The sequence below is a fragment of the Aethalodelphis obliquidens genome, unplaced genomic scaffold, assembly GCF_003676395.1.
Source record: "Aethalodelphis obliquidens isolate GAN/ISIS:26980383/991018 unplaced genomic scaffold, ASM367639v1 scaffold22, whole genome shotgun sequence".
NCBI lineage: Eukaryota > Metazoa > Chordata > Mammalia > Artiodactyla > Delphinidae > Aethalodelphis > Aethalodelphis obliquidens.
This window is the reverse complement of record NW_020837966.1, coordinates 14332525-14357847: the sequence shown is the minus strand read 5'-3', so window position 1 is coordinate 14357847 and position 25323 is coordinate 14332525. Positions and strand designations below refer to the sequence as shown.

The 25323-nt window shown below is 52.1% G+C and overlaps 1 protein-coding gene across 2 annotated transcripts in view; it reads left to right on the top strand.

Annotated features, from left to right (window-relative positions):
- The window catches only part of LRIG1 (leucine rich repeats and immunoglobulin like domains 1), a 120845-nt gene that overhangs the window by 69002 nt on the left and 26520 nt on the right, over positions 1-25323 (top strand). The window contains exons 1-7 of one of the 2 annotated variants that reach the window (XM_027121338.1): positions 8047-8171; positions 12102-12239; positions 14503-14646; positions 16145-16288; positions 19116-19259; positions 22169-22312; positions 24729-24809. In XM_027121338.1, coding sequence (XP_026977139.1) covers positions 8164-8171; positions 12102-12239; positions 14503-14646; positions 16145-16288; positions 19116-19259; positions 22169-22312; positions 24729-24809 — 803 coding nt within the window. In that variant the 5' untranslated portion in view covers positions 8047-8163. Of the gene's footprint in view, positions 1-8046; positions 8172-12101; positions 12240-14502; positions 14647-16144; positions 16289-19115; positions 19260-22168; positions 22313-24728; positions 24810-25323 lie in introns of those variants that run through there. The other variant, XM_027121337.1, reaches the window with a different exon arrangement.

The following is a 25323-nucleotide window of genomic DNA, read 5'->3' as shown; positions in this document are numbered from 1 at the left end:
CTCTATGTTGTTTCTGTGTGGTGGTTACATGTTTTCAAGTCCTGGGTGGTGAGGTCCGTGAGAAGCGAAACCGCCAGGTCTGTGAGGAGCTAATGACACAGCCTGTCAGTCTTAGATCCCTGGGTGACCCCCTTGCTCCCCCAACCCGCCAGCTGCCAGCCAGCATTTATGGACCCTGGGGAGGGGTGTTTGCTCTACGCAGCCCAGAAGCTTGATCGTGTCACCCGGCCGGGGGCTTGCCCACCTAACCCTCGTTGGTGGAGAGCCATCAGTTAGAGGAGAAGTACCCATCGTAGCTTCTTCACGTCCTCCGGGAGGCGCTGTGTGAACACCCCTTGGTTGAGCCTGGCCTTAACAGGTGCTCTGACCACCTGGTTCCTGATCGCTGCCATGTCTCCATCTTTCCCGGGAATGGTGGCTCATCCCCTCGAATCTGGGAGAGTCTGTGCCTCTAGCTCTTGGATAGGCTTGTGGCTGGCCTTCCCTGCAGAGCCGCCCTGAAAATTGTAATGAGAAATCGGGCAAGTCAAGTTCAGCCATGAGCTCCCTACTGGTACCAGGGTGTGTGGTTCCACGTGACGCGGCCTGACAGCTGGGCTCCCCACCCCCACCACCCCCCGAGGTGCAGAGGATAGGGTGTTCAGGGAGCAGGTTGCCAGGGCGAGGGGAGAAAAGAAGAAAAAAAGGGCTGGATTGACTCATTTAAGGGAAGATAAAGCCGAGAGTGGCCGTGTCAGCTTTGACCTGGAGAGAGAAACTCTCCGGGCTTTTCTGACCCGGGATGCCCCTCTGTGGATGGCAGTGCAGATGGAGTGGCTCGCTGTTCCTAACTTAACATCTCCTGGCCCGACTTGGTGCCGCTCTGCCCTGCCCACATGCAGGGCAGGTTACCTCCCCCTGGTCACGGAGCTGAGTGCCCAGCCAGCCCTTAGAAGTCCCTGCCAGTGTGAAATGGCACGGGCTCTTCTCCCTGGGGAGCGCAGTCCAGACGTGGCTTAAAGGGCTTCCTTGGGTCAGCGTGTCGGGTTGGAGCTCCCCTGGTTGAATTTCTCCTCCTCCTTTTCCACCGTGGCTGAGGCAGGAGTGGGGAAGCATGTGTGTGGCTATGGAGACCGGGGTTAGGGCCGATCTGCCCTCGCTGCTGCCAGGGATGGGGTGACGGGGGGACTGGTGGCCGTTGCGTGGTGAGTAGAGCCACCACTTCTGCCAGCCCCGGCTGATCAACGAATGTCCGTGTTCGGGGTAACATTGAACTTGGGAGATGCACGATCAGCCTGAAAGTCCATTGTGTTTGACATGTTCTTCTAAGGCCATCTGTCAGCTTCCCTGCCTAAAAAAGGGAATTCTACATTGCACCTCTCATTTTTCTCTTTAAAAGCTTTGTTTAATTGAATGGTTGATTTTGCCTTTTTTTTTTTTTCCTGAATAACATTCCTTTGTTCAGGAATGTGGTGGCAAATACAGGAGACTGAACTGAAGTTGTAATTCATTTGTTTATTCAACAGATTTTTTTTTTAAATTTTTACTTTATATTGGAGCATAGCTGATTCACAATGTTGTGTTAGTTTCAGGTCACAGCAAAGTGATTCAGTTATGCATACACATGTATCTATTCTCTTTCAAATTCTTTTCCCATTTAAGTTATTACAGAATATTGAGCCGAGTTCCTTGTGCTATACAGTAGGTCCTTGTTGGTTATCTATTTTAAATATAGTGGTGTGTACACGTCAATCCCAGACTGCCAGTCTGTCCCTTCCCACCGGTAACCTCTTAAGTTCCTTCTCTAAATCTGTGAGTCTTATTGAATGTCTTTTATGTTATACTCATGGCTCTATACTCATGGTGCTAAGGATATATAGCAGTAAAGAAGACCAACTAAACTTACATTCTAATGATGTAATGATCTTGGGACTACTTAACACCTTAGGAGGTTTTGTTGTGTTCTGTTTACAATTAATAGACTTTTAGAGCAGTTTCAGATTTACGGGAAAATGGAGCAGAAAGTACAGAGACTTCCCTTATACCCTGTGACGTGCCCCTCTGGTTTCCACTGCTGTTAACATCTTGCATTAGTCTGTTGCTTCGTTACAATCGATAGGTCAGTACTGAGACATTCTCATTAACCCAACCTGTAGTTTTCCAGGGTTCACTGTGTTGTACATTCTTTGAGCTTCTGCAGATGTTCAGTGATGCTTATTCACCATTACGGTATCACACGGAATAGTTTCATGGCCCTAAAAAACTCCCACGTGCATCACTGATTCATTCCTTTCTCCTCCCAGACCCCTGCTGACCACCGATCTTTCTGCTGTCCCCACAGTTTTGCCTTTTGCAGAAGGTCGTGCGTTCGGAGTCACGCAGTAGGTGCCTTTTCTGATGAGCTGCTTTTGTTCCGCAGTGTGCATTTCCTCAGGAGGGCTCGTCTTCGTCTTGTGCTTGTAGTTGGGATTGGATCCTGATGATTTGCAGCCCTTCGTGGCTCGGGCCGCTCTTAACTTCACAGAATCATAGTGGCTGACTCTTGACTGTGCTTAAGTTTCTTCATTCCAGATCTCGGACTTCCAGCTCGAGGTGTAGAAGCCCGCGGGTGGGAGAACCAAACGGGATGTGGTGCATCAAGGCGCCTTGGGGACCTTGGGTCCTCTTCATATGGAGTTCATCAAAACGGTCCGTTGAAGACCCCAAGGGGAAAGTGACCCCGAAGGAAGTGAACGGGTCGGGAGGTCGGTTGACACAGCCCAGTCCTGCCTTCGGAGGGTCTGACCCCGCCTGGCGGAGGCTGTTTATCCCGCCACTGGGCCACTCTTGTTTTTTGTCCGATCTCCACCTGAATAAACAGATCCGGAACGTCATCTGCAGCCAGGCTGAGAATCGGGCCAAAATTCCCCAGGGAACTGGTGATTCACCAGCAGCGGGTGTGGGGAGAGGGAGTGAGCAAGAGACAGAAGGAGACCTGCTTATTCGGAGTCTCATTTCCTGTCCAGCAAATAACCCAGGCTGGGCCGTCCTTATGAGGCACTGGTTTCTTAAGGCAAATTATCGATTTATGCAATAGAACAGATGGTTTTGGTTTTCATTTTTAAGAAGATGAATGCAAAGCAGCCCTAGTGAGAGGGTGATGCTTTCAACTGTCATTCTGAGAAGAGAAACTTTTCTTCGAGTTGGCCTAGGAAAGCTCTCCTGGATTCATGAGTTGTTTTTAAAATCTCCTTATCTTTATTTTCAAGGTGCTTATGGGCATTGGTCCCAATAACGGGCACATTCACAGTTTTCTTACCAATTTTGGACTTAGAATTATTTTTTTTATTTTTATTTTTTTGTGGTACACGGGCCTCTCACTGCTGTGGTCTCTCCCGTTGCGGAGCACAGGCTCCGGACGCGCAGGCTCAGCGGCCGTGGCTCATGGGCCCAGCCGGTCCACGGTATGTGGGATCCCCCCGGAACGGAGCACGAACCCGTGTCCCCTGCATTGGCAGGCGGACTCTCAACCACTGCGCCACCGGGGAAGCCCCTGGACTTAGAATTATTAATTCTCTTTTTTTCTCTTGTTTGGTGCTTCTCAGGCCCCCCACTGATAATACAATTACTCTGTTTGACACCTGGACAAGATTAGATTGAGCTTTTTCATGCTCTGTGGTTCCAGGCTGTATTCCTAATGCTGTTTGTGGGGGAATGGTACAGGAAGGAGGGACACACGGGGGCGGTGGCATCAGAGAATGTGGTTGAATGAGGCAGCGTGAGATATGGCATGTGGATCAGATGACTTTTCAGATGCATTTCAACCCTGAAGGATTTGGTTAAAAGGAATCTACCGGTGTCTGCCGAGGCTGCACATACGTGGGCTCCATGACTGTACCAGCGCCACCCTCGACATCGATTCCTGCCCGAAATGCAGGCAAATGTGCACCAAAAGATATGCGCAAAAGGCATGTCCCTGTGCATGGCTGTGGTTTTTGCAGTAACCCAAACTGGAAATGACTTGGTGTCCATCAGCAGTCGAATGAAAAATAAATTGCCCTATGTTCCCTCGAGAGAAATACTACGCAGTGATGAAAAAGACTTAAGTCCTGCTAATGCAACCACATGGGTGAGTCTCATGTGTGGAGTGAAAGTAGCCAGATACAGAAGAGTATATATGGAACGATTCCAGGGAGATAAAGCACAGCAACGGGCAAAATTAATCATAGGTGGTAGAAGTTAAGGTTCCCCTGGGGAAGAACAGATGACAAGGAAAGTGACAGGAGGGAGCCTGCTGGGATGTAGAAAATGTTCCGTATCTGTCATGTGGTTACACGGGTGCAGACATTTTGTAAAAATGCATTGAGCTCTACATTTATCATTGGTGCCCTTCTCAGTATGCCTGTGATATTTCAGTAAAAACATTTGCAAACAAACAGAACGACTGTCCCCCTGCCCCGACCGCATGGTCTGTTGGATATTGCTGTGTTTTGCAACAAAAGAGAAATCAATGTCTTCTTGTGTGTCCTTGAAATGATTAATGTTTTTTAGCGCTTGCAATAATACAGTCGAACCCCCTTAGGTAAACATCAGGGCTACTCGGGTTATTAAATCATTAATACCGTGTACGCGCCTTCATCCTGATCATTTTGATCACCTGCTACGTGGGCCAGTGGGGTTATGTGCGGTGGTGCAGGGCCGTAGGAAGAATTCCAGGGCAGCACAGTGATGGGCCAGGTGCAACGTGCTCTGGGTGCTCAGCGGCTACAGGGTGTGGAGTTTGATTAACCACGTCTGCCAGGGTCACTGTGGGGAATGGCGGGAGGGGGAGGGATGGGAGTGGTGGCAGGTGTATTACATTTTTACCCCCATTTCTGGGCTAGATCGTGTGAAACTATTTCTTAGCCAGAGGTTCCGATGAGGCAAGAGCTGTAAGTGGAGTTTTGCTGATTATTAAAAGTTTGATGTTGAGGTAACATGATGGAAAACTTGCTGTATCTAGTAAGAGTCAACACTGCAGGAGTTGAGCACGTGTACTGCTGTGAGTCACCCTGCTTGTCTGGGAGAGCTGAGGGCACGCCTGCTTAGATATTAGGACTGGTGTGATGGCCGGCTTCGGTGTGTTTCTTTCTGTGTCATTGGAAGAACTAAAAAGAGCGAGGATACACAGTGTGAATGTCTGTTCTCTGTAAGATCGCTCTGTTTGCCAGCCTGCCTCCACTGGCCCCGGTCAGGAACCTGGATCATCTTCTGAGGAGCGTGAGAATGATGTAAACTTAGGTTCCGTTTTCACTTCCTGAAGGGGTAGGAGAGACGTCATTGGGAAAGATGGTGATGACTGATGTCTGACCTGGGTTTTGGAGGGAGCACGGGAGGGTTCTCTCTGCTGCAGAGAGGTGTTTAGCCCCATTTTGCAGGTGGTTAAACCAGATTCAAAAAGAGTGATTTACACACAGTTGGAAAGCTGCATCAGAGCGAGAATTAGAATCTGGGTCCCTGCCTCCCAGAAATCCAGACCGGTTGCTCTGTGGTGTAGACCAGGGGCCAGATCTGGCTTACAGCTTGCTCTGGTCAAGCAAGTTTTCTTGGGGTACAGCCACACTCGGCTCACATAGTGTCTGCGGCTACTTGTACACCCCACCTTCAGGGTTGAGTTGGCATGACAGAGGCCGAATGACCCACAGAGCCTAAAATATTTAAAATCTGGCCCACTATAGACTCCATGGCTGACCCCTGGTGTAGACAGTAGGTGCCTAATTTCAGCAACCAGCTGTAATCCACTTGACCCACCTTGACTCCTTTGATCCCCTCGCCCTTTCTTCCTGGCTGTTATCTGTGACACGAGATCTTTTCCACCACTAAGGGCACTACCTTCTAAACCCCCGTGTACAGAACCACAGTGGAACAATCACTTATGATGAAAAGCTTTCAGTGTTGGCTTCAAATGCCGCCGGGTGTTTCACTGTCTAATTTAACATCGACTCTGAAAATGTAGCCCAGTGGAGAAAGCTTATCTTTCCCGCTGCCTGCCTTTGAAGCCGGATTTTATTTGTGAAGCCTTTAACAGGTGTTGGTTTAATAGACTTCTGCCGTATTACAGTTTCCGCACCCCAGAGGACAGCCTGAGGGTTACACCAACCCGGGGTGGAGGCACAGGCTGCGCGATCTGGCCGCCACCCCTCCCCCCAGTCCCTGTCACCACAGAGTTGTTCTGATTCTGTTTGGTGGCAGAGAAAGGGCTGGGCTGCTCCCTGGATGAGACCGGTTAGAGAAGTACTCCTCTGACACTGCCCTCTCCCCTGCCCTCTGCTCACTCTTGTTTTCTAGCCCTAAGGGCCTCCCTTTGCAGCTTGTCCTGCACTGTTCTCTTCTCTCCACCCGGAGCTTCCATCACTGTGAGCCGGAGCTTCGTCCGCCATATTTGCTCAGCGTGGCCCTCCGCCGCTCTCTGCAGACTTGTCGCTCACACAGGGCTCTGGGAGGCTGGTACAAACGCCAGCTTGGCTGGGGCCAATGACACAGACCAGTGTGAGCTGACCCGGGAAGAGCCAGCCGCCAGTCACATGTAGCCAAGCTCTGCTGAAGGCTTATGGATTGAATCTGGGGCAGTGCACCTCAAATTCCGCCTGGAGAGCCTCTCGGATGGGCTGGGGGGTCCCGCTCCCCTGGGCTTGCACGCTGGCTCCTCTTCGTGTCCCCGTTGTGTGACCGTGGCTGAAGCCCAGCAGAGCTCTGAGCCCCAGTGTCTTCAGCTGTAAAGATGAGAATAGTACCTTCCTCCTGAGATTGCTGTGTCTTTTCACGGAGCCTTCACCCAGGGCCTGCTACCTAGAGGTGTGTTCGGTAATTGGTCGGCTGTTGTTAAAAAGAACTTGGACAAGGATTCAGAGGTTATAAAGATGAACGGGGGCCTTGAAAACTGGACAGTTAGTTAACATTACAGGAGTGACATAACCGCTCGTGTTGCACGTGGCATTAAAACATGGAGAGTTTTATGAAAGTGGGACACCTCTCGAGGAGGAGGGAGGCTTTCCTGAATACTGAGTCTTTGAACCTTGATGGACAGGTGTCCGGAGGGGATGTCCCTGGTGGGGTAGGGTTTGGTGGGCTGGGGTCAGGGGCGTGGGCCTGAGTCCCACGTGCTACAGGAGTGAGGAGGAGGATGTAATCCAGCTGGTTGGGGACCCACCAGATCTCTAGGCCCCCTGAATCCTGCAGAAGCTTCAATCTGGGATTTAATTTGAAGCACAGCTCCCCAAATAGCCCAGTCTCTCAGTGGTGGGGTTTTTGACACTCTCCAGCTGGAGCAGCCTCGTTTCATGCATGAAGCTAAGAGTGAGAGCTCTGAGTCAGCCCTTTGTTCCCAAGAAGGAGTCAGGCCTGCCTGTTTGCACTGAAGTGTCAGGCAGGACTAGGAACCATTCATTCCTTCTTTTTCCAGAGCACCCGCTGCAAACTAGGTCAGAGCATCGCTCTGAGGGTACAGATATGGCTAATAAAAAGCAGAACTCATTTTATTGAGTACCTGCTTCATGTCAGGTCACATCAGCCCACAGGGCCTGGGAACGTCACACCACCTTTATAGCGGTTCACACCTGTAAGTGGTATAATGGGGATTTGAACTCAGGCAGGGCCATGTTCTTCAATGCCATGCCATGTTCGAGCCCATGAAGAACTCATGGGCTTGGGTGGAATTGCCAGGGTCCACAGAGACGTCTAACAAGGTGTGATTCTTGCTCTGGTGAGAGAAGGGAGATAGAGCTGTGTGGTCAGCTTTCCTGAATAGGAGGAATTCAGGAAGAGTTTGATCAGGGTGCTGGGCTAGAGTCTAGAGCAGAGAGACCAGACCTGGGGAGAGAAGATGATGTGCATTCTTTGAGCCCCAAGAAGCCCTGAAGCCACTGTGGGCTGGGTCATTTGTCTCTGAGCAGTGCTGCCATGGGGCAGTTGGCAAACTCTTTCCTTCATGTTTCCTGATTAAACTCATCTGCTTGCCTGGGTTTTCTTCTACTTAAATGTAGATGAGTCCCAAATCTGTGTCTAAGCCTTTCTGAATTCAGCCTGTATTCTTTGTGGTTCCTTTAACAGTTATTTATTGAGGACCTACTGTGTGCCTCACCCTATTCCAGTGGTTGGAGGCACAGCAGTGGTCAAAACAAACAAACATCTCTGCCCTCACGGAGCCACATCCTGGTGGGAGAGAAGATGTTAAGGTAGAAATAAGCAAATACTGGATGTATTAGATGATAATTAAAAAATACTGAGCGATATAAAGCAGGCAAGAGAGTGGAAAGTGTGAGAGTGGTGGGGGGGAGGGAGGAGGGAGAAATGGTGGGGGGAGACTGTGGCCAGGGACCCCTCATTGAGAAGGTGACATGTGAAAAAAGATGGGAAGGAAGTAAGGGCATGGGACCTGTGGATCTCTGGGGGAAGAGCATTCATTCCAAGCAATGGGAAAGGCAAGTGCAAAGGTCGTGAGTCCGGCGTCTGCCTGCCGTGTCTGAGGGCCAGTGTTGGGGGCAGAGTACAAGGCGGAAGAGTAGGAAGTGAGCAGCAAGGCAAGTGCGCGGCAGACCACAGGGGCCTCGGAGGCTATCGTAAGGACTTCTCCTGCGTGAGACAGGAAAGCCGTCATTTGAGTTTTAGGCAAACAAGTCCTGTGAGCTGGCTGATTTTTGCTTTGTTTTGTTTTTAAATTGTAGTAAAGCACACATTACATGAAATTTACCGTCTTACTCATTTTTTAAGTATACAGTTCAGTAGTGTTAAGTACACTCGTGTTGTGTAATCAATGTCCAGAGCTTTCTCCATCTTGGAAAATGAAAACTCCAAAATTATTAAACAGCTCCCCGCTCCCCCTCCCCCCAGCCCCTGGCAACCGCCGCTCTACGTTCTGTCTCAATGAATTTGACTACTCTAGGTACTCATGGAAGTGGAGTCATAGGGTTTTTCGTTTTAACGCAGTGTCCTCAAGATTCATCCGTGTTAATAGCGTGTGTCAGAACTTCCTTTCTAAGGCTGAATGATAGTGCTTTGTATGTGTACACCTGTCATGTTTGTCCGTCCGTCCATCCATCCATCCATCCGTTGGGTTGCTTCACCTTTTGGCTACTGTGAATAATGCTGCTATAAACATGGGTGTACAAATAACTCTTCAAGATCTGCTTTCATTTCTTTTGGATGAACACCCAGAAGTAGATTGCTGGGTCACACGCTGATAATTCTGTGCCTAATTTTTCGAAGAACTACCGCACCATTTTCTTCAGCAGCTGCGCGAGGATTCCAGTTTCTCCACATCCTCTGCCCCACATACCATTCTGGAGTTTTTTTTTGTAACAGTAGCCATGCTGTGGGCGTGAGGTGCTATCTCATTGCATTTCCCTAACACTTAGTGAAGTTGAGCGTCTTCTCACGTGCTCATTCGCCATTTATCTTCTTTGAAGAAATGTCTATTAAGCCCTTTGCACGTTTTTTTTTTTTTTTTTTTTGTGGTACGCGGGCCTCTCACTGTTGTGGCCTCTCCCGTTGCGGAGCACAGTCTCCGGACGCGTAGGCTCAGCAGCCATGGCCCACGGGCCCAGCCGCTGCGCGCCATGTGGGATCTTCCCGGAGCAGGGCACGAACCCGTGTCCCCTGCATCGGCAGACGGACTCTCAACCACTGCGCCACCTGGGAAGCCCCTTTGCACGTTTTTTGATGGAGTCGTTTGGGTTTTTCGTGTTGTTGCTGTTGAGTTGTAGTTCCTGTGTCTTCTAGGTATTCACTCCTCATCAGATAGGAGTGAGATTCTGTGAGATGTCCTGACAGCATCTCTACGGCTGCTGGCTTGAGAATAGGCCATAAGGGCAAGGATGGAAGGTCTAGCCAGTCGCCTGGTTACCTTAGCATTTCTGAACGAGAAAATTTAGGATCACCATTCTCTGCACCCCCATCTGTCGTCTCCAGGTCCTGTGGACCCCTCTCTTCTTCTTCTCTGTGTCTGTCTCTCTGTTGCCGCCACCTCTCACCAGGTCCCCTGGGACATGGATGCCCTACTCCTCAGGGCATCTGCGAGGGCTTGCCTGATGTGGTCCCCCTGCCTCTGCCCGGCCCGTCTCCTGCCAGCACGCACATCCCACCCTCTGGAGCTGGCCCCGGCAGCCTCTTCCGGCAGAATCCTCCCCAGCTCCGCCCTCCCTCCCGGCAGGTCTCATCCGTCCTCGCTCCCACGCTCCGTTGTTTCTCATCTCCATGGCTGCCTCTTCTGCTCAACAGGGACCTCTTTCCAGTGTATGAAAGAGACCCGTCTTCATCACAGCATCCTTCCTCCAGCCTGGGCCTGGCACAGAGCAGGGGCCCAGAACATGTTTGATTCAGTGCATAAATACAGAGATGAGAAAAAAGAAGGAAGGTGTAAGATGAAAGAGCCAGAGGAGAGGACGGGGTGGAGGGGCAGTGGGAGAAGTGGGCGGGGGCTCGCAGCTGTCCCGTGGTCCCTTGGACTGTGTATGGTCCCTCTTTGTGTGACTTGGGGCCAGCGGCGCCCCTTCCCTTCTTTCCTCAGACCTTCTTTTCCCAGCTCCCTGGTACTGCATTCAGAGTTCCTGGATGAGGCTCAGCTCTACTCCCTTTATTTCTTGTTCTTTTTTCCCATACTTTACATAATAAAGGTCTTCTTTTCTATTCTTTTTTTCTTTTTCTCTTGGAGTCAGAAAACTGAAGAGACTATCTTTATTAAGAACTTAATAAAGAACTCAAAGGAAGTAGTTTGGGGGTGGGGCACATGGAGGGAAAAGGGGCCTCTCATTCTGTTGTGGCTTTGCTGTGTGTAAAGGAGCTGTACCCTTGTAAATGGATTTTTGGGTTCAGGGCCTGGGAGAGAGGGGAAGAAAACAAAGGCGTCAGCGAGAAGCCCCAGAGCTTCTGGGAAAGAGGGCCTTGTTTATGCCTGTTGGAAACGATTTGGTCAAGTGTTTGTTTAAGAGAGATGCCACTTGGTTAGCGACGCCTGGCTCACTTGTATCATGTTCAAGAATGCTTTGATTGGCTGGAGACCCCGATACTGTTTACTCAGAAACTGGCCTGAGTGAAAGGCTGGAGCCCAGAGGCCCAGCGCTACCACTCCACAGATTCTGAAATATCTGAGTATTGGGATCGGGGCCGCGGTGGTTTGAATCTGCCAGGCAGAGCGAAACCCACATGGGGGCCACCTGCTCCCTCCAGCCTTGGTTAGCGTCTGTCGAATTTCTCCTGATTAATAAATACTGGTTGGCGGGTTAGACTGTGGGATTTTTTAGAAAGAGGGTTAAAGGACAAGTAAGTCTTGGAGGGAGATAAACACTGAACCCTTATGTGAACATCTGCCAGACTCAGCAGTGTGGTTCAGGTGGGATCCTCCATATCCTTGAAGTAAAGGGTGTGGCCCCATCTTCCAGATGAGGAAACTGAGGAACAGAGCTATCAAGAGTGTGGAGTTGGAGGTGCAGGGGATTCGATTCCAGTTAGACCCAGCACTGAGTTCCTGTGTCCCTTATTAGGTTGTCAGGATTTTGCAATCTTTTTTTCATCCCTTGTGCCTGTCGCCCCGCCTGGTACATGGCAGGTGTTGGTAAAATGTGAGGTATGTGATGATGCGTTCAGTTGGATTAATCTGAACTCTGGGCTCTGGTGCCTGCATTCTTGTAAGTGATGGGGTTGGACTAGGTTCTGAAGATTCTAGATGCGAGCCACATCAGAAGCTGGCTGGTTGCACTGGGCACATCCTTTGTGGGAAGGTGTACCAGTAAGATCTGAGTGCTGTTCATGCCAGGCGGCTCTCCACACGTCCGAAATATCACCGCTGTGTTCCTGTCCTTGGGGAGAGTAGCCTGGCTTAGAACTTGGGCAGACAAACTTGTCACAGACAAAGAATTTGACATTCTGTCTAGCTCCCAGTCTGCGGGTAAGAACTTGATGGAAAGAGGGATGGGAGATGTCGTTTAAGTGTGCCACAGCTAAGACCCGACGCGGCCAAATAATAATAAAATAAAAAGAGAGTGTCATAGCGTTTGTAATTTTCTGAAATTGCAAAGCAGCTAGGGGAAAAAATGTCTGGAAGAAGTGTTAAGGAAAATAGTTTCTTTGCAAAATGACATGCTGGACTCACCTTCCTTTGTGTGTCTTAGGCAACACAATAGGATCCGCAGCGTGGAAGGGAGTCAGCTGAAGGCTTACGTGTCCTTGGAAGTGCTGGATCTAAGCTCCAACAACATCACAGAGATCCGGAGCACCTGCTTCCCGCACGGGCTGCCCATAAAGGAGCTGTAAGTGCCTTGGGTCTGCCGGCAGCCCCCAGGTCTGGACGCAGGTGGACGTTCCCTCCTCTCCTCCAGCGTGGCCCGGCTGAGTCAGTGGGATGGGCACACACCTCCCTTGTCTTCCCGCAGCAGGGCAGGGGGCAGGAGACCCAGGTCCGTAGTCCTCTGTTAGCCCATTCATAGAGCATCTCCAAGTCCAGCAGCGTTATTCTGGCTGTAGAGGTGGCTGAGGAAGCCTGAGGCGGGGAGATGTTCAGTAGCCTAACAGACTGACCATTTAAGAGCAGACTCTAGGCCTGAAATACGTGGCTGTGTTGACCACAAAGCCTGTTTCCTTTCTCCTTCACTGGGCTGCCTCCCACGAAAGCTTAGAACAAAGGTCTGGGGGTAGTTAGATGAGTGACATGGGAGCAAAACCTCTCTGTAGAGGCTCAGCCAGCCAGTGCTCGTGCGTCCTCTGAGTTCTCTTGAGCTTCTCCGTCGGTCTGTTTCTCTTCTGCCCATCCTACTGCCCCATCTCACACCCCACCAGTTGGCAGACAGAAGAAAAACAGTCAAAGCCTGTTTAACCCACCGCTTATTGGTAGGAAAATGTTGCTTTGGGGAAGAAACTGAAAACTCAGGCTAAAAGGCACGTTCAGGGGACAGGTGAGTCCCCATCCCCTGCATTATTAGTGAGTGCTTTGGAGGATTGTTCGTGAGGCTGGCTTTAGGGGTCGTTGTGACCCGTGTGCTCAGAGGCCAAGGCCAGGCACACAGATTTGTTGAGATCCCCGAGGAGAGGAGCGGTTTCTTTCTTAGGCTGCGTCAAAACGCCAGAGTTGGAAAAAGGAGGTCTTGGCTAATCCTTCGGCCGATGTGGCAGTGCTCAGCCCTCAGTGAGGGCTTTTGAAAGGTGTCCGGCTGCCACCTGGCACTGACTTGTTTGGGACAGAGAAACCACCACTGCTAAACTGCATTGCAGTGACCTTCTCTCTCTCTGCCTGAAAGCAGGGGATGTTGTACTTTGGCACATGCTGGCCGGTATATCTTCATCGCACAGACTCTTCTTCTTTCATCTGGAGTGTTAAGCACAAACAGTCCAGCTCCGTTCGCACAGAATCCTCATGTGCCCTGTCCTGGGCCGCTGCCTGATGGAGGCGAAGAATGCCTTCTTCCGTTCCGTTCCCCAATGTCGAAAATGCTCTCTGGCCTTTTTTCTCTTTTGCTTAAGCCGCAAAAAGCACCATTGGTCTAGGGAAGGTAGAAGGAAAAGTGTTGGGGATGACTTCTCATAGGAAAGACCAAATCGTTACCCCCTTTTCTCTCCTTTTTTCCCCCTTCCTTGATGTAATTTACATACAACAGAATGCACAGACCTTAGCTGCCCAGTGCGTTGCGTTTTGAGGGGAGGTGCCCCTTGCACATGTAATCCTGTAGGTGGACATCCCATGCAACTATTGCTTGTTTTTTAAAGGGATTCCATGCAGACCCCTTAAAACAATTTTTTTTTCATTGAGATACAGTTGATTTTATAGTATTGTATAAGTTTCAGGCGTACAGCCTAGTGATTCAGAATTTTTATAGATTATAGTCCATTTATAGTTGTTATAAACTATTGGGTATATTCTGTGATGTACAGTATATCCTTGCAGCTTATTTATTTTATACCTAGTAGTTTGTACCTCTTAATCCCCCTCTCCCCTCCCCTCTCCCCACTGGTAAGCACTCATGCAGATCTCTCTAACTAGAATGTTTCTCTGACACATTTAAAATTATTTAAATGAATTGGTTTATGGGCATTTACACGTCATACAATGAGACCCACTTCAAAATTAAAGGCTGTTTCTCCAAATTATGACATCCACTCTGACCTTGCTTCGCAGTGGACTTTCTGCTGCCTAAGGTTCTTCTCACCGACCTTGAACCCTAACTCTTGGGTAGTGGGTGCGAGGGACTCCTGCAGTGGCCCAGCTGGGGTGTGAGGATGGCTGGGGTGGAGGTAACTGACTTCCCTCCCACCCTCCTGGGGTAAACCCCTCCGGCCACGAGCAGAGCAAGCTCTGGGCTCAAACAGGGCTTCCGTCGAGCCTGACAAGGATGATCCTGACACCCGAGTCTGGGAGTAGAGGTGAGCTTTGCAGCCTCGGGACGACAGATGTCTCGTTGGAAACCCATCCTTCTGGGTGTGTTTAAGCTCATTTTCCTAACTCAGGCAGGTCTGGTGTCGGTAACAGAACGAGGAAGGCCTCCTACTGACCACCGCGTTTTCTCTCATGAATCATTCCAGCAACCTGGCGAGCAACCGGATCAGCACCCTGGAGTCGGGAGCGTTTGACGGTCTGTCACGGTCGCTGCTAACGCTTCGGCTGAGCAAAAACAGGATCACGCAGCTTCCTGTGAAAGCCTTCAAGTTACCCCGGCTGACACAACTGTGAGTACAGAGACCTGCACTTTAATTCAGCTTAGCCACACTTCACGGAGGCCAGATTTCCCCCAGGACCTCGATCCAAATGCACCCCCTTCCCCGCTGCCCCTCGGTCAGGCTGTACATCCACTACCGTGGACGCAGAGCCTAATAAACGCAAATGAGAAGCTGGGTCTGGTGCCTGCGGGCCGCCCCAGGTTGCCCAGGAAAGGTCCGCCGAGGACGTACATGCCTGTCCTCATCGGCACTTTCCAAAACGCAGTGCGGAATCCTGCTGCCTAGCTGATCCTGGCTGATGCTTAGACTGTGGGCGTGGGGTTCCTTACTTATCTCCGAGGTTTTTGTGTTTCTTTAAGGCACCCGGATAATCTGTACTGTGGACATTACAGAGTCCGGCACTGCTCGGGCAGTTTGAGAGGAAGTCAGTGTAGCCAGCGGTAGGAAGCAGGAGATGGGTCACCACCTTCATCTCCTTAATCTCAGAAGGTAGTTAATGGATTGTTTTTTTTAAATGAAAGGGTGTCATTCTTTACTTTTTCGACCAGCACGGCTGAGTGCCCTCCTAGAATGGCCCAGGGTTTGGAGTCAAGAGAACCTCTGTTTACCAGAACCTGATGGACTGTTTGTCCCCTGGTTGTTTTGTTGGCCGGTGTCCTTTTTTTGTATCAGAAGAGTGCTACCTCGGGAAAACAAGCTGATAATCGATGTTTGGTTTAAGCGGAACAACACAAGTGTTCACGGCCAGGTTTGGCGGCGAGACGGGGTGTGCCCCGCCCTGCTCCCTCCCGCCGCTGCGACACACCTGCGCGGCGGGGCCCGGCCGTGCCCTCTCCAGTGCTGGAGAAGCTCTCTGGATGCTCAGGGCCGTATGTGGGTCATGAGACGCTGCGGAAGTATTTGGGGAAATGCAAGGGCTTTCTGGCCAGGCTGTGTGCTCCGTTGCTTGAGCGTTACCGATGGAGCCAGTTCACCCAGATTCCTGAGATCTTTTGGCTCAGTGAGGCTTCAGCGCACGGGGGTTGGAAGCCCGTGTGTATGCTTCGCAGTGCGCCCAGATGCCCGCCCCTGAGGGCAGTCACTTCTCTCCATCAGTAGAGACCTGAGTAGTGCCTCGGTGGGAAACGTCGTTGCCGTTTGATACCCGTTGGTCAGATTTTTCCTGGGTTGAGGCATCTGGTGTGGGTCTCTGCTGCTGAGTTAAGAGACAGCTCACCTAAGACGTTCACCTCCTGAGTCATACCCCCTCCTCACTGCAGAGTCATGGGTGCTTGGGGGAGAAATGGGAGCACTCGCTCATTCGGGGGTGCAGTGGGACCGGCTTCTGGGAGCTCTGGGCCCCCCTTTCACCAGTTAGCAATGGCCCGTCAGTGTCTGCATGCACACGGGCGTGCACGTCTGTGGTACGTCTCGGCTTCCCGGGATTGTCTCTGGGGACCGCGTGGCGATGGTTGTAGGCGGGGCCGTGGGTGGGGGACGCTCTGAACCGCTGGCTTCGTCTCTTTAGGGACCTCAATCGGAATCGGATTCGGCTCATCGAGGGCCTGACGTTCCAAGGGCTCGACAGTTTGGAGGTGCTGAGGCTCCAGCGAAACAACATCAGCAGGCTGACGGACGGCGCCTTCTGGGGTTTGGCCAGGATGCAGGCGCTGTGAGTGCGGGCCCGCGCCGGGGATTCTTGCAGGCGCTGAGGGACCACTTAGGACCTCGGCCGGACCCAGCCCCTGCCCTTTGGGACTTCAGCTGGGCGCCACTCGGTGTCTTTGGGGACTTCGCCAAACCTCAGGGTGTTTTTCTTGCAGGTTAAGAAAATCTCTTGGGGGGAGTTTCATTGGATTCAGTGAAGCGAGTTGGTTCGGGAGGTCGGAAGAGGGGCTGTTTTGCTGGGGCTGCTTCCCTCCCCGTTTCCCCTCCCCTTGTTAACCCAGTACAAGTGCACGTGCCTGACGCAGTGAGGCCAAACAATACCAAAACGTCGGAGTTTGGAGCAGAGAAAGGTTTATTGCGGGGCCATGCAAGGAGACGAATGGCTCGTGCCCCCAAAACCCCGAACTCCCCAGAGGGTTTCAGCAAAGCATTTTTAAAGGCCAGGTGAGGCAGGGGCGTGGCTGGTTGTTGCAGACTTCTTGGTGTAGGAATCCTTTGTCCTTGCAGCTTAGGGTGTAGGTCAGGTCCCGATGTTCCTGTAAACCTCCAACAATACAAATGTTAGTCTCTGTTCTGCAACTTTTTATCTCTATGTGAATACAAAAGTGTTAACACCTTTATCTGCAACTTTTTATCTCTATGTGAATACAAAAGTGTTAACACCTTTAAAGGTCAGAGCCTTGAAAGTGGGCTACCGTGTATATTTCACGCTACAGGCAAGATTCTTAACTGGAAGCAAAAGCAATAGAAGGCGAAGGTTAAAGTAAAAGAGGCATCTGACATGGAGTCAGATTTGTTCTTCCCTATTAGACCCCCACCCTGCCGCCTTGGAGGACAGTGGTCTCCCTTCCCACATCCTCTCCTGTCTCGCGCACGCCACAGGAAGTTCCCTCTCTCCTCACTTTGGGTTTGACCATCTTTCTTGATGTGCAGGTGGGCCAAAAATGTATAGTTCATCCTGAGAGATTTATTTATGTTCTGTGAACTAATCAAGCCACTCGCTGCAGATGTTCCACTTTTATCGGGGGAGCGCTCGCTCCAGCCAGATGTGGACAATCACGGGGCTTGCCTGCCTGTGGAGGGATGGAAAAGCATCCGGAGAAGGGCAGACGAGGCAGTTACCAAGCTTCAGCTTTTCAACATTTACATTTATTTATTTTTAATCAAAAGAAACATTTACTCACAGTTGAGCAAAATCAAGTTGTAAAGAAAAGTAGTTGTTGCCGCCCACCAATCCCAGCTGCCCTTCTCTCTTTCCCCCAGTTCCACCCCCATGAGGCAAGCAGTCACTTCCATTCATTCTCTTTTGGGGGTTTTCTATGTGTAGTGGTTACTTCCCAGTTAATACACTTGTACCACTATCTTGATGTGTTACCGTGAGGTTTCTTGCTTCATTGTCAAAGCTTTAGCGCGCTCAGGACACCCCCATGCCCCTCCAGTCTCTACAAGTTACGTCACTCCATTTATGCCTTTTATCAGTTATCTTTGCAACTGATACAAAAAACAAAAACTCCAGGTCCAGTTCCGTCAACCCTCTGAGCCGTCCTCATTATCAGGAGCATCTCTCGATATGCACACCGTCACACGCACACACACGCGCGCACACGTGCACGCGCGCACACACACGCCCTTTGTAAAGTGGCATCCTTAGCACTGCTGGTTTGCTTCTCCCTCTCTTCGTTGTTCACCTTTGCGTGGCTCTGCCTCTGTTTTTACATATTCGAACACGCTTTTCCTTGACATTCTTAAAACTGTCATTTTGGACTTTGGAACCCAGGTGGTCATGAGCTGGGAGGGCCGGGAGTCAGGATTCTCAGAAGAACATGGAGTCCTTAGCACATGACATTTGGGTTTTACGGTGAACAAATTCACACCAATTGGGGGGTGAAGAAAGAGTTGCCTTAGAGGTTATGTATAAATTAAAGGCTAACCTTTTGAGCAGAGGCAGAAAAAGGACGATGGATAAAAGTGAAACCGGGTTGCCTGAAGCCCTTGTAATACTGAACGCGGAGCAGCATTTGAAGTAGTAGCTTCTGTTCAAGAGGCCAGTCCCATGGGGCGGAGTTGTCCGTGGCCGGGCTATGCGGCGACGAGAAGCAGGATGGTAGTAACGTCCCTCCTTAATTTAGCAGGAGCTCAGTTCTCAGCACGACGCTGAGTCGCTGACCTGCGTTCTCTTCCTTCTCAGCACAGCCCTGTGGAGTCGATACTTCTTGGATATCTCCACTTTATGGTTGTTCAGGCTCCTTCAACCAGCCAGGTGGCAGAATTGAGAATTAAATCCCAGTAGTTTGACCCCAGAGCTCAAACCGTGTTTCTTGACGCAGTGGTCCAGAGCCCAGGCTTGGTTAGCGAGGCCCAGGTTTGAATTCTGGCTGAGCTGGAAATGAGCGTTAGGCAGGTTCCCTGGCTTCTCCCAGCCTCAGTCTTCTCATCTGCAAGATGGGGATAATGATGCGAGCTTCCTCCTCATCGCTCTTCTTTCTCTTTCTGGAGTGGGCTTTGCCTTCTGCTCGGAGCTCCTGTGCCCGTGTGTGTGCTGGTGCTCTTGTACTCGGCTGATAAGGTTGCTTCTAGGAGCTTCTGGCCTCTGAGCTCTCTCAGTCGGCCTGGGTCCTCACCGCCATCTGCGTTGCTTTGAGTGTCTTCTCCTGCCCCCCAGACAGGTGTGCACACACACATGTAGGTGCGCACACTCCCCTCACCAATCTCTCCAGCAGTGCTGTCGGATCCTGGGTGATGCCGGGGAGCCGCTCCTTCGCCGAGGGTTGGGTGGGTGCGTGAGCCCCCGGGGGTCCACGCTCACCCCGCGCACGTGGCCGTCATTGCAGGCACCTGGAGTACAACAGCCTGACGGAGGTGAACAGCGGCTCGCTCTACGGCCTCACGGCCCTGCACCAGCTCCACCTTGGCAACAACTCCATCTCCCGGATCCACCGCGACGGCTGGAGCTTCTGCCAGAAGCTGCACGAGCTGTGAGTGTCCCCTCCTGGCTCCGCAGGTGCTTTGTGGACACGGCCCGGAGGTGACTCCTCCAGAGCCCGGGGAACTCTGGGCCGCGCATCCCATGGCACGGCGGGCTTGGGGGTTCAGGGGCCTGTGGCGGAGGGAGGAAAGAGCCCCCAGCAGGCAGGCCCAGAACGGGACCCCGAGGCCCCGCGGATCGCAGCCACTGGGGCCTGACGCCCAACTCCTCTCTACTCTTCGCCCCAGTTCACGTTAGCAGGGGCTGCTGTCGAAGGGCGGCTGTTCTGAGAGCCTCTGTCTACGAATGGCTCCACCACGTAACACGTGCTTCTCTCACGAGAGGGGCTCCGGGCAGGCCTCGGCGATACTGCATGTTCGGTTCCAGACCACCTCAGTAAAGCAAGTCACACACTTTTTGGCTTCCCAGTGCATAGAAAAGTATCTTCATGCTATACTGTAGTCTATTAAGTGTGTAGCAGCATGATGTCTTAAAAAATTATCTTAATTAAAGATACAGATCTTAATTAAAAAATACTTCATTGCTAGAAAATGCTGTCCATCATCTGACTACACAGGGTTGCCAAAACCTTAAATTTGGTTAAAAAAAAAAAAAGGCAATATCTACAAAGCGCAATATAGCAAAGCACACTAAAACGAGGTGCGCCTGTATTGGGGCTCAAACACAGAAAGGACAGTGAACCCGAGGGACGGTGACACACTGACAGTGGGAGAATTTCTACGTGCATGTAGTTTCTGTCATGTGGTTTCTGTCGTCCTTCCCCTGACAAGTGGCCCAGGCACCTGGCTCCTTCTCCTCCCCAGCTTTGGGTCCCTCGGCCTGGTGGCGAGGCTCCCGTGCAGACGGGAATGTGTGCTTATACTTCACGTAAAGAGATTTCCCCCACGGGGCTCCAGGCTGGGACTCGGATCCCCTGAGCTGGCACTCAGGATCCCTGACACCCGCAGTGACAGGCTCTCTCCTGGGTGGGGAGGGGCTGGGGCCTGGGCTATCCTGCCATGTCCCGGTGGGTCGTTGATCATGAAAGCAGCATTTCCTGGGACTTGGTGGACACAGTCACGTCCCTTTGTTTTAATCCCACGTCTAGAAGATTGGGGTTTTTGGAGGAAGAAAAGTAGCTCCTCAACATGGTTTTCATCTCAATATGTTCAAGGTTGTTCAATTCTGGTGTGGTCCAGTATGTTTCTTTATTTTTTTTTTTTTAAGACAGTTCGGGTGGGTTTTCTTTTTTCTAGGCTTGACTGTAGGGAAAGGCTCACCCGCTGAGGTGAGTGATGACAAGTGCCAAGCCTGTCTTTCTTGTCTGTCTCTTGCCCTCAGCAGGCAAACTGAAGGGGATGTTTAAACCTAGTGCTGAGTCTTGCAGCTAGTGCTTTTATCTATTTGTCCACGTTCTTCCCCTCCACCAGCTCCCCTCCTTCTTCCCCCCCTCCCTTCCCCACCCACCCCACTCTGACCTGGAGTTTATATTTCAGTGAGTCCATCATTACCTAATGCAGAAATCAATAGTCCCACCTCTTTCCTGTGGCTGGCTTTCCTTGGATTGTGTGTGTGTGTGTGTGTGTGTGTGTGTGCGTGCGTGCGTGTGTGTGTGTGTGTGTGTGTGTGTGTGTTAACCCTTTGGGTTTAGCTTCCTGACCCTTCCAGGCAGTGCACCTGCACGGTGTTCTCACGTGGAATGGGATGGCTTCTGAAAGACTCTTCCCTCAGGCCCTGACCCCGCTAGGGAACTCCCAGGACCCATGGTTTTCCGCTGTCCAGGCCTGGGAGCCACAGGGAAGCGGGAGAGGTCTTCTCAGCCCCCGGGGGCCCCGTACCTGCACAGGCTCTGAATCGCAGAGGGTGTGTGCGCCCTGGCGCTGAGGCAGCGGTGAGGGGCACACTCCCTGTGCCCTTCCAAAGGGGCAGAGAAGGTCACGGGAGTGTCCCCTGACCAGCCTAGCATTTTGCCCGACACCAGGTAACCTTGGAGCCAGATTCAGAGCTGCTTTCCACGTGTGTGTCCCGCCCCTCCTTTAAACTAAATTCTTTAATTGCAGGTGAGGATGTAATTTTGATCTCCTGCCAGGTCTCTGCAACTGACAGGCACCATGACTTATTTTTCCAGGAGAGAAAAACTGTCACTCCCTGCTACCTTTAAAAACTTGCTAATCTTCTCCGAATTTATTTTCCTTCCTCCTGCCCCAGCCCAGAGATTCCATTTTTTGAGGATAGATGACTAATATGCTAAGTAACCAACCCAGGGCTATGTCAGAGACGCAGGGACTGTGCTGGGAGGAAAGAAGGATTGATTCTGATGCTCAGGGAAGGTGTGTGATTGGGGGTGTGTTCCTTACTTACGGTAGGGGGATCATGCTAAGAGGCTGGCTTGGGTGAGGGCAAGGTAGCCCGGATGGGAGACTCTGGTCCCCCGGGCGCTGCCCAGGTGAGGCCTGCAGTTCAGTGAGGAAGGCTTGTTCCAGGCAGTGGCTGGTGGTGCCCTCTGCTGGCCGATGCTGGGAGGCTGTCCGGCTCCCTTGCTCACTATGAGAACCCGCTGGCGTCCTGTCCAGAGTCTCAGGCCACAGCCATGAGAGATCTGTCATGGCCTGAATCAGGACCAGCCATGGACACCAGGTGCATGCAGGGGTTGGAGCCTTGTGCTTCTTTGTTGTATGACCCTGTGCTGTGTAGTGCTCCCAGTTTACAGCCCTCCTTCCAGGAGTCAAAATGTATGGGTATCAAGCCCTGGTGGGTTTCTAGCTGTGAGACCATTTGCCCTCGGGATCCTCGTGGGCGTATCCCTTCCCACTGGGACCTAGGTGACTGGCCGACCGTGGCTGTACGTTCGGGAGAAGAGGGGGAGGGCAATGCCGTGCAACCTGATTGCGATGTTTGCTTTCCCCTCCCCTCCCTCAGGATTCTGTCCTTCAATAATCTGACCCGGCTGGACGAGGAGAGCCTGGCTGACCTGAGTAGTTTGAGCATCCTACGCCTCGGCCACAACTCCATCAGTCACATCGCGGAAGGCGCCTTCCGGGGACTCAAAAGCCTGCGCGTCTTGTACGTCCTTCCCCGTTGGGTTGGTGGGAGAGCAGAGTAGAGCACACCAGCTGCTTCACTGCATTCCCTTCTCATTGGTCTTGAGTCACAGTTAGATCCAAAGCTGACCTGTGATGTGTGCCAGACTCTCAAAGTTTCATGTAATAAATCGAAAAAGAGCTAGTTGAGCAGAAAAGTGTCCCTCATTCCCCCCGGGGTGGTGCCTAGAGGGATGACGACTCAAAGAACACTGTCATCACCACGCACTGGTTCCTGCACTGCGCTTGGCGGGACGTGGGGTCCGGCAGTGGGAAAGGTTCCCCAGGCTGTGCGCTGCCGCCCCCAGATCAGCAGCCTTGGGGCCGTCTTTCCCATCCTGAGCCTTCCCGCTGCGACTTCCACGTTTCAGTCCTGAGTATTTCTATCTGAGCCAGGGCAATCCTGAGGCTCATGTCTTGGGCTAGCGTCTCAACTTCTTCAGCATATAGCCTGCATCCAGGACGCCCGTTTCCAGAAGAGGTGATGAGGGAATCCCGTGTCTCTCCCGGAGCCTTTTTAGGGTCATTTAACACAATGGAGATGATCATGTCATTTCCCTCGAAGTTCCCCATGAGGTGGAGGGAGTTGCCAGGAGTTGCTGCAGGGTGCTTTTCTGGGACTTCAAATTTTCTGGGCTTTTCTGGGCTTTCGAGAACTTCCAGGCAACAGAACAAGCAGCCATGAAGCGGGGGTTGGGGACGGTGGGAGCGGCATCTGGATTTCAACAGGCAGTGGCCATGGGGTCTGAGGCCTCCCTCCCAGCTGTGCCCCCTGCAGAAAGAGCGGCCTATTCCGGCATGACGGGGAGGAAGGCCTTTGCACTTGCGCTTAGCAGAGGCGCAGAGGCTTTCATGCCAGGCCGTCGTGGAGGAGTGAGAAAGAGCCCGACGCCAGGCTGCTCAAGCCGAGGTCAGCCTCGGAGCCATGGCAGTGCTGAACGACAAGGCCGGGACGTTCAGACTCAGGAGGCCAGAGAAGTGAGAAAAAACCTTTGGCAGCTGGGGCTCAGAGCAGGGAGACAGGCACACAGAGCAGCAGCCCCGGGTCCCGGGTGTTTCAGGACCAAGATAATGGGAGGAACCTGATGAAAGGAGGAGGCCCTTCCAGCCTCAGGATCTCGGCTCTGAGCTTCCGCTTGTAAAGTAAAGGTCAGAATGAGCGTTTCTCTCCAAGGTCTGAGCTCCCCTCCCCGCTGGCGCTCACGGGAGCCGAGAGCAGCATCCTTTGTGGTCCTGGCCCGCGTCTGCTGAGGCTCAGGAGGGGAAGGTGTGGCGGAGCTCATGGAAAGTTGGAGCGGGCCAGCCCAGGGCAGCATGGGGGCCTGGTCTCCAGGTGGGGTGTGTTGCCCGCTGGGGTGACCTGCCCTTGGAAGCTGGGGGAGGAAGCTGAGTCATTGGCCTTGTGATTTGCGTTGTTGGCGGAGACTGGGCTGAAAAGTTGGCCTGGTCCTCTGGTCTTGGCAATTGGGTCACCAGTCTGACTCAGCACCCAGATGTCGTCCCTGGCTGGGAGTCAGCACCTGTGCAGGCCCTGGGGGGAGACGGGCTCTGGGCGCCAAACCCACTAGAGAGGGCCCTGTGCCGGGGCCTCTTTCTTCCCTGTCCTTTCCTCCATGTGCCTTCTGCAGTTTCTCGGTCAAGTCCAGGAAAGGGACCCTGGCTGGGGTGAAAGCAGGTGGGAACCTTAGGGAACCTTTCGGACTCATTCTCAGAGCAGTGGACAGAAGTCCGCTCTTTGGGGGCAGAATCCAAAGCAGGCTTTCCCCTGGGGCCTGGCATGTGCCCACTGGGGAGCAGCACATGCAGCTGGGGAGCTGCCAGTCCAAGGCCTACGTCAGCTGTGTTGCGAGGCTGAGAAAGCCAGTTCTCACAGCAGGGTGGCTGAGTGGTCATGCCCCTAATCTTTTTTTTTTAATTTATTTATTTATTTATTTATTTTTGGCTGTGTTGGGTCTTCGTTGCTGCACGTGGACTTTCTCTAGTTGCGGCGAGCGGGGGCTACTCTTCGTGGCGGTGCGCGGTCTTCTCATTGCAGTAGCTTCTCTCGTTGCAGAGCACGGGCTCTAGGCGCGCGGGCTTCAGTAGTTGTGGCACGTAGTCTCAGTAGTTGTGGCTTGCGGGCTCTAGAGCACAGGCTCACTAGTTGCGGCGCACGGGCTTAGTTGCTTCGCAGCATGTGGGATCTTCCCGGACCAGGGCTCAAACCCGTGTCTAGGCAGGTGGATTCTTAACCACTGCGTCACCAGGGAAGCCCATGCCTCTAATCTTAACTGGATGTTCCGTTTGGGCACCTAGAACACACCGAGATGTTTCGAGCTTCTTCAAGGTGGCAGAATGGGTGTGAGTCTCTCTTCCTGCCACAGACTGAATGGTGAGCTTTCTGTCTGTCTCCTCCCCAGGGACCTGGACCACAACGAGATTTCGGGGACAATCGAGGACACCAGTGGTGCTTTCACAGGGCTTGACAGCCTCAGCAAGCTGTGAGTATCTGGGCGTCGGAAGATCCGTGGGGCTGGTGCATGGAGACGGCTCCACGGGCCCCTATACCCTGTGTTCTGCGCCCGCCCCTGGGAACGTTGGCACATTTATCTTCTTTTGTTTGGGAAGGAAAGTCTGAATAGGGGGGCAGAAGGCATCCCACCTTCTCCCTGACCCACCACCTCATCACTGCCCTGGGTGTTGGTTTCTTTGGGGCTAGAGAGCTGGTGTTTGGAGGCCTGTCAGGTCTTTTCTCCCGTTCAATTCTTGACTGATGTGAAAACAGCCAACTTTTTTGTTGTTCTTTGCTCAAAGGAGTCTTGCCCTCTTACCGAATTTCTAGAAATTCTAAACGTCTAAAGCCAAGTAACTCTTGATGGTTTTGAGTCTTCGGGCAGTCTTTTTTGTTGTCAATCATAATCGTAAACGGAAACAATCATGACCATACAGTAGCTGTTTTTTGCGAGGCGTGTGTGTGTGTGTGTGTGTGTGTGTGTGTGTGTGTGTGTGTGTGTG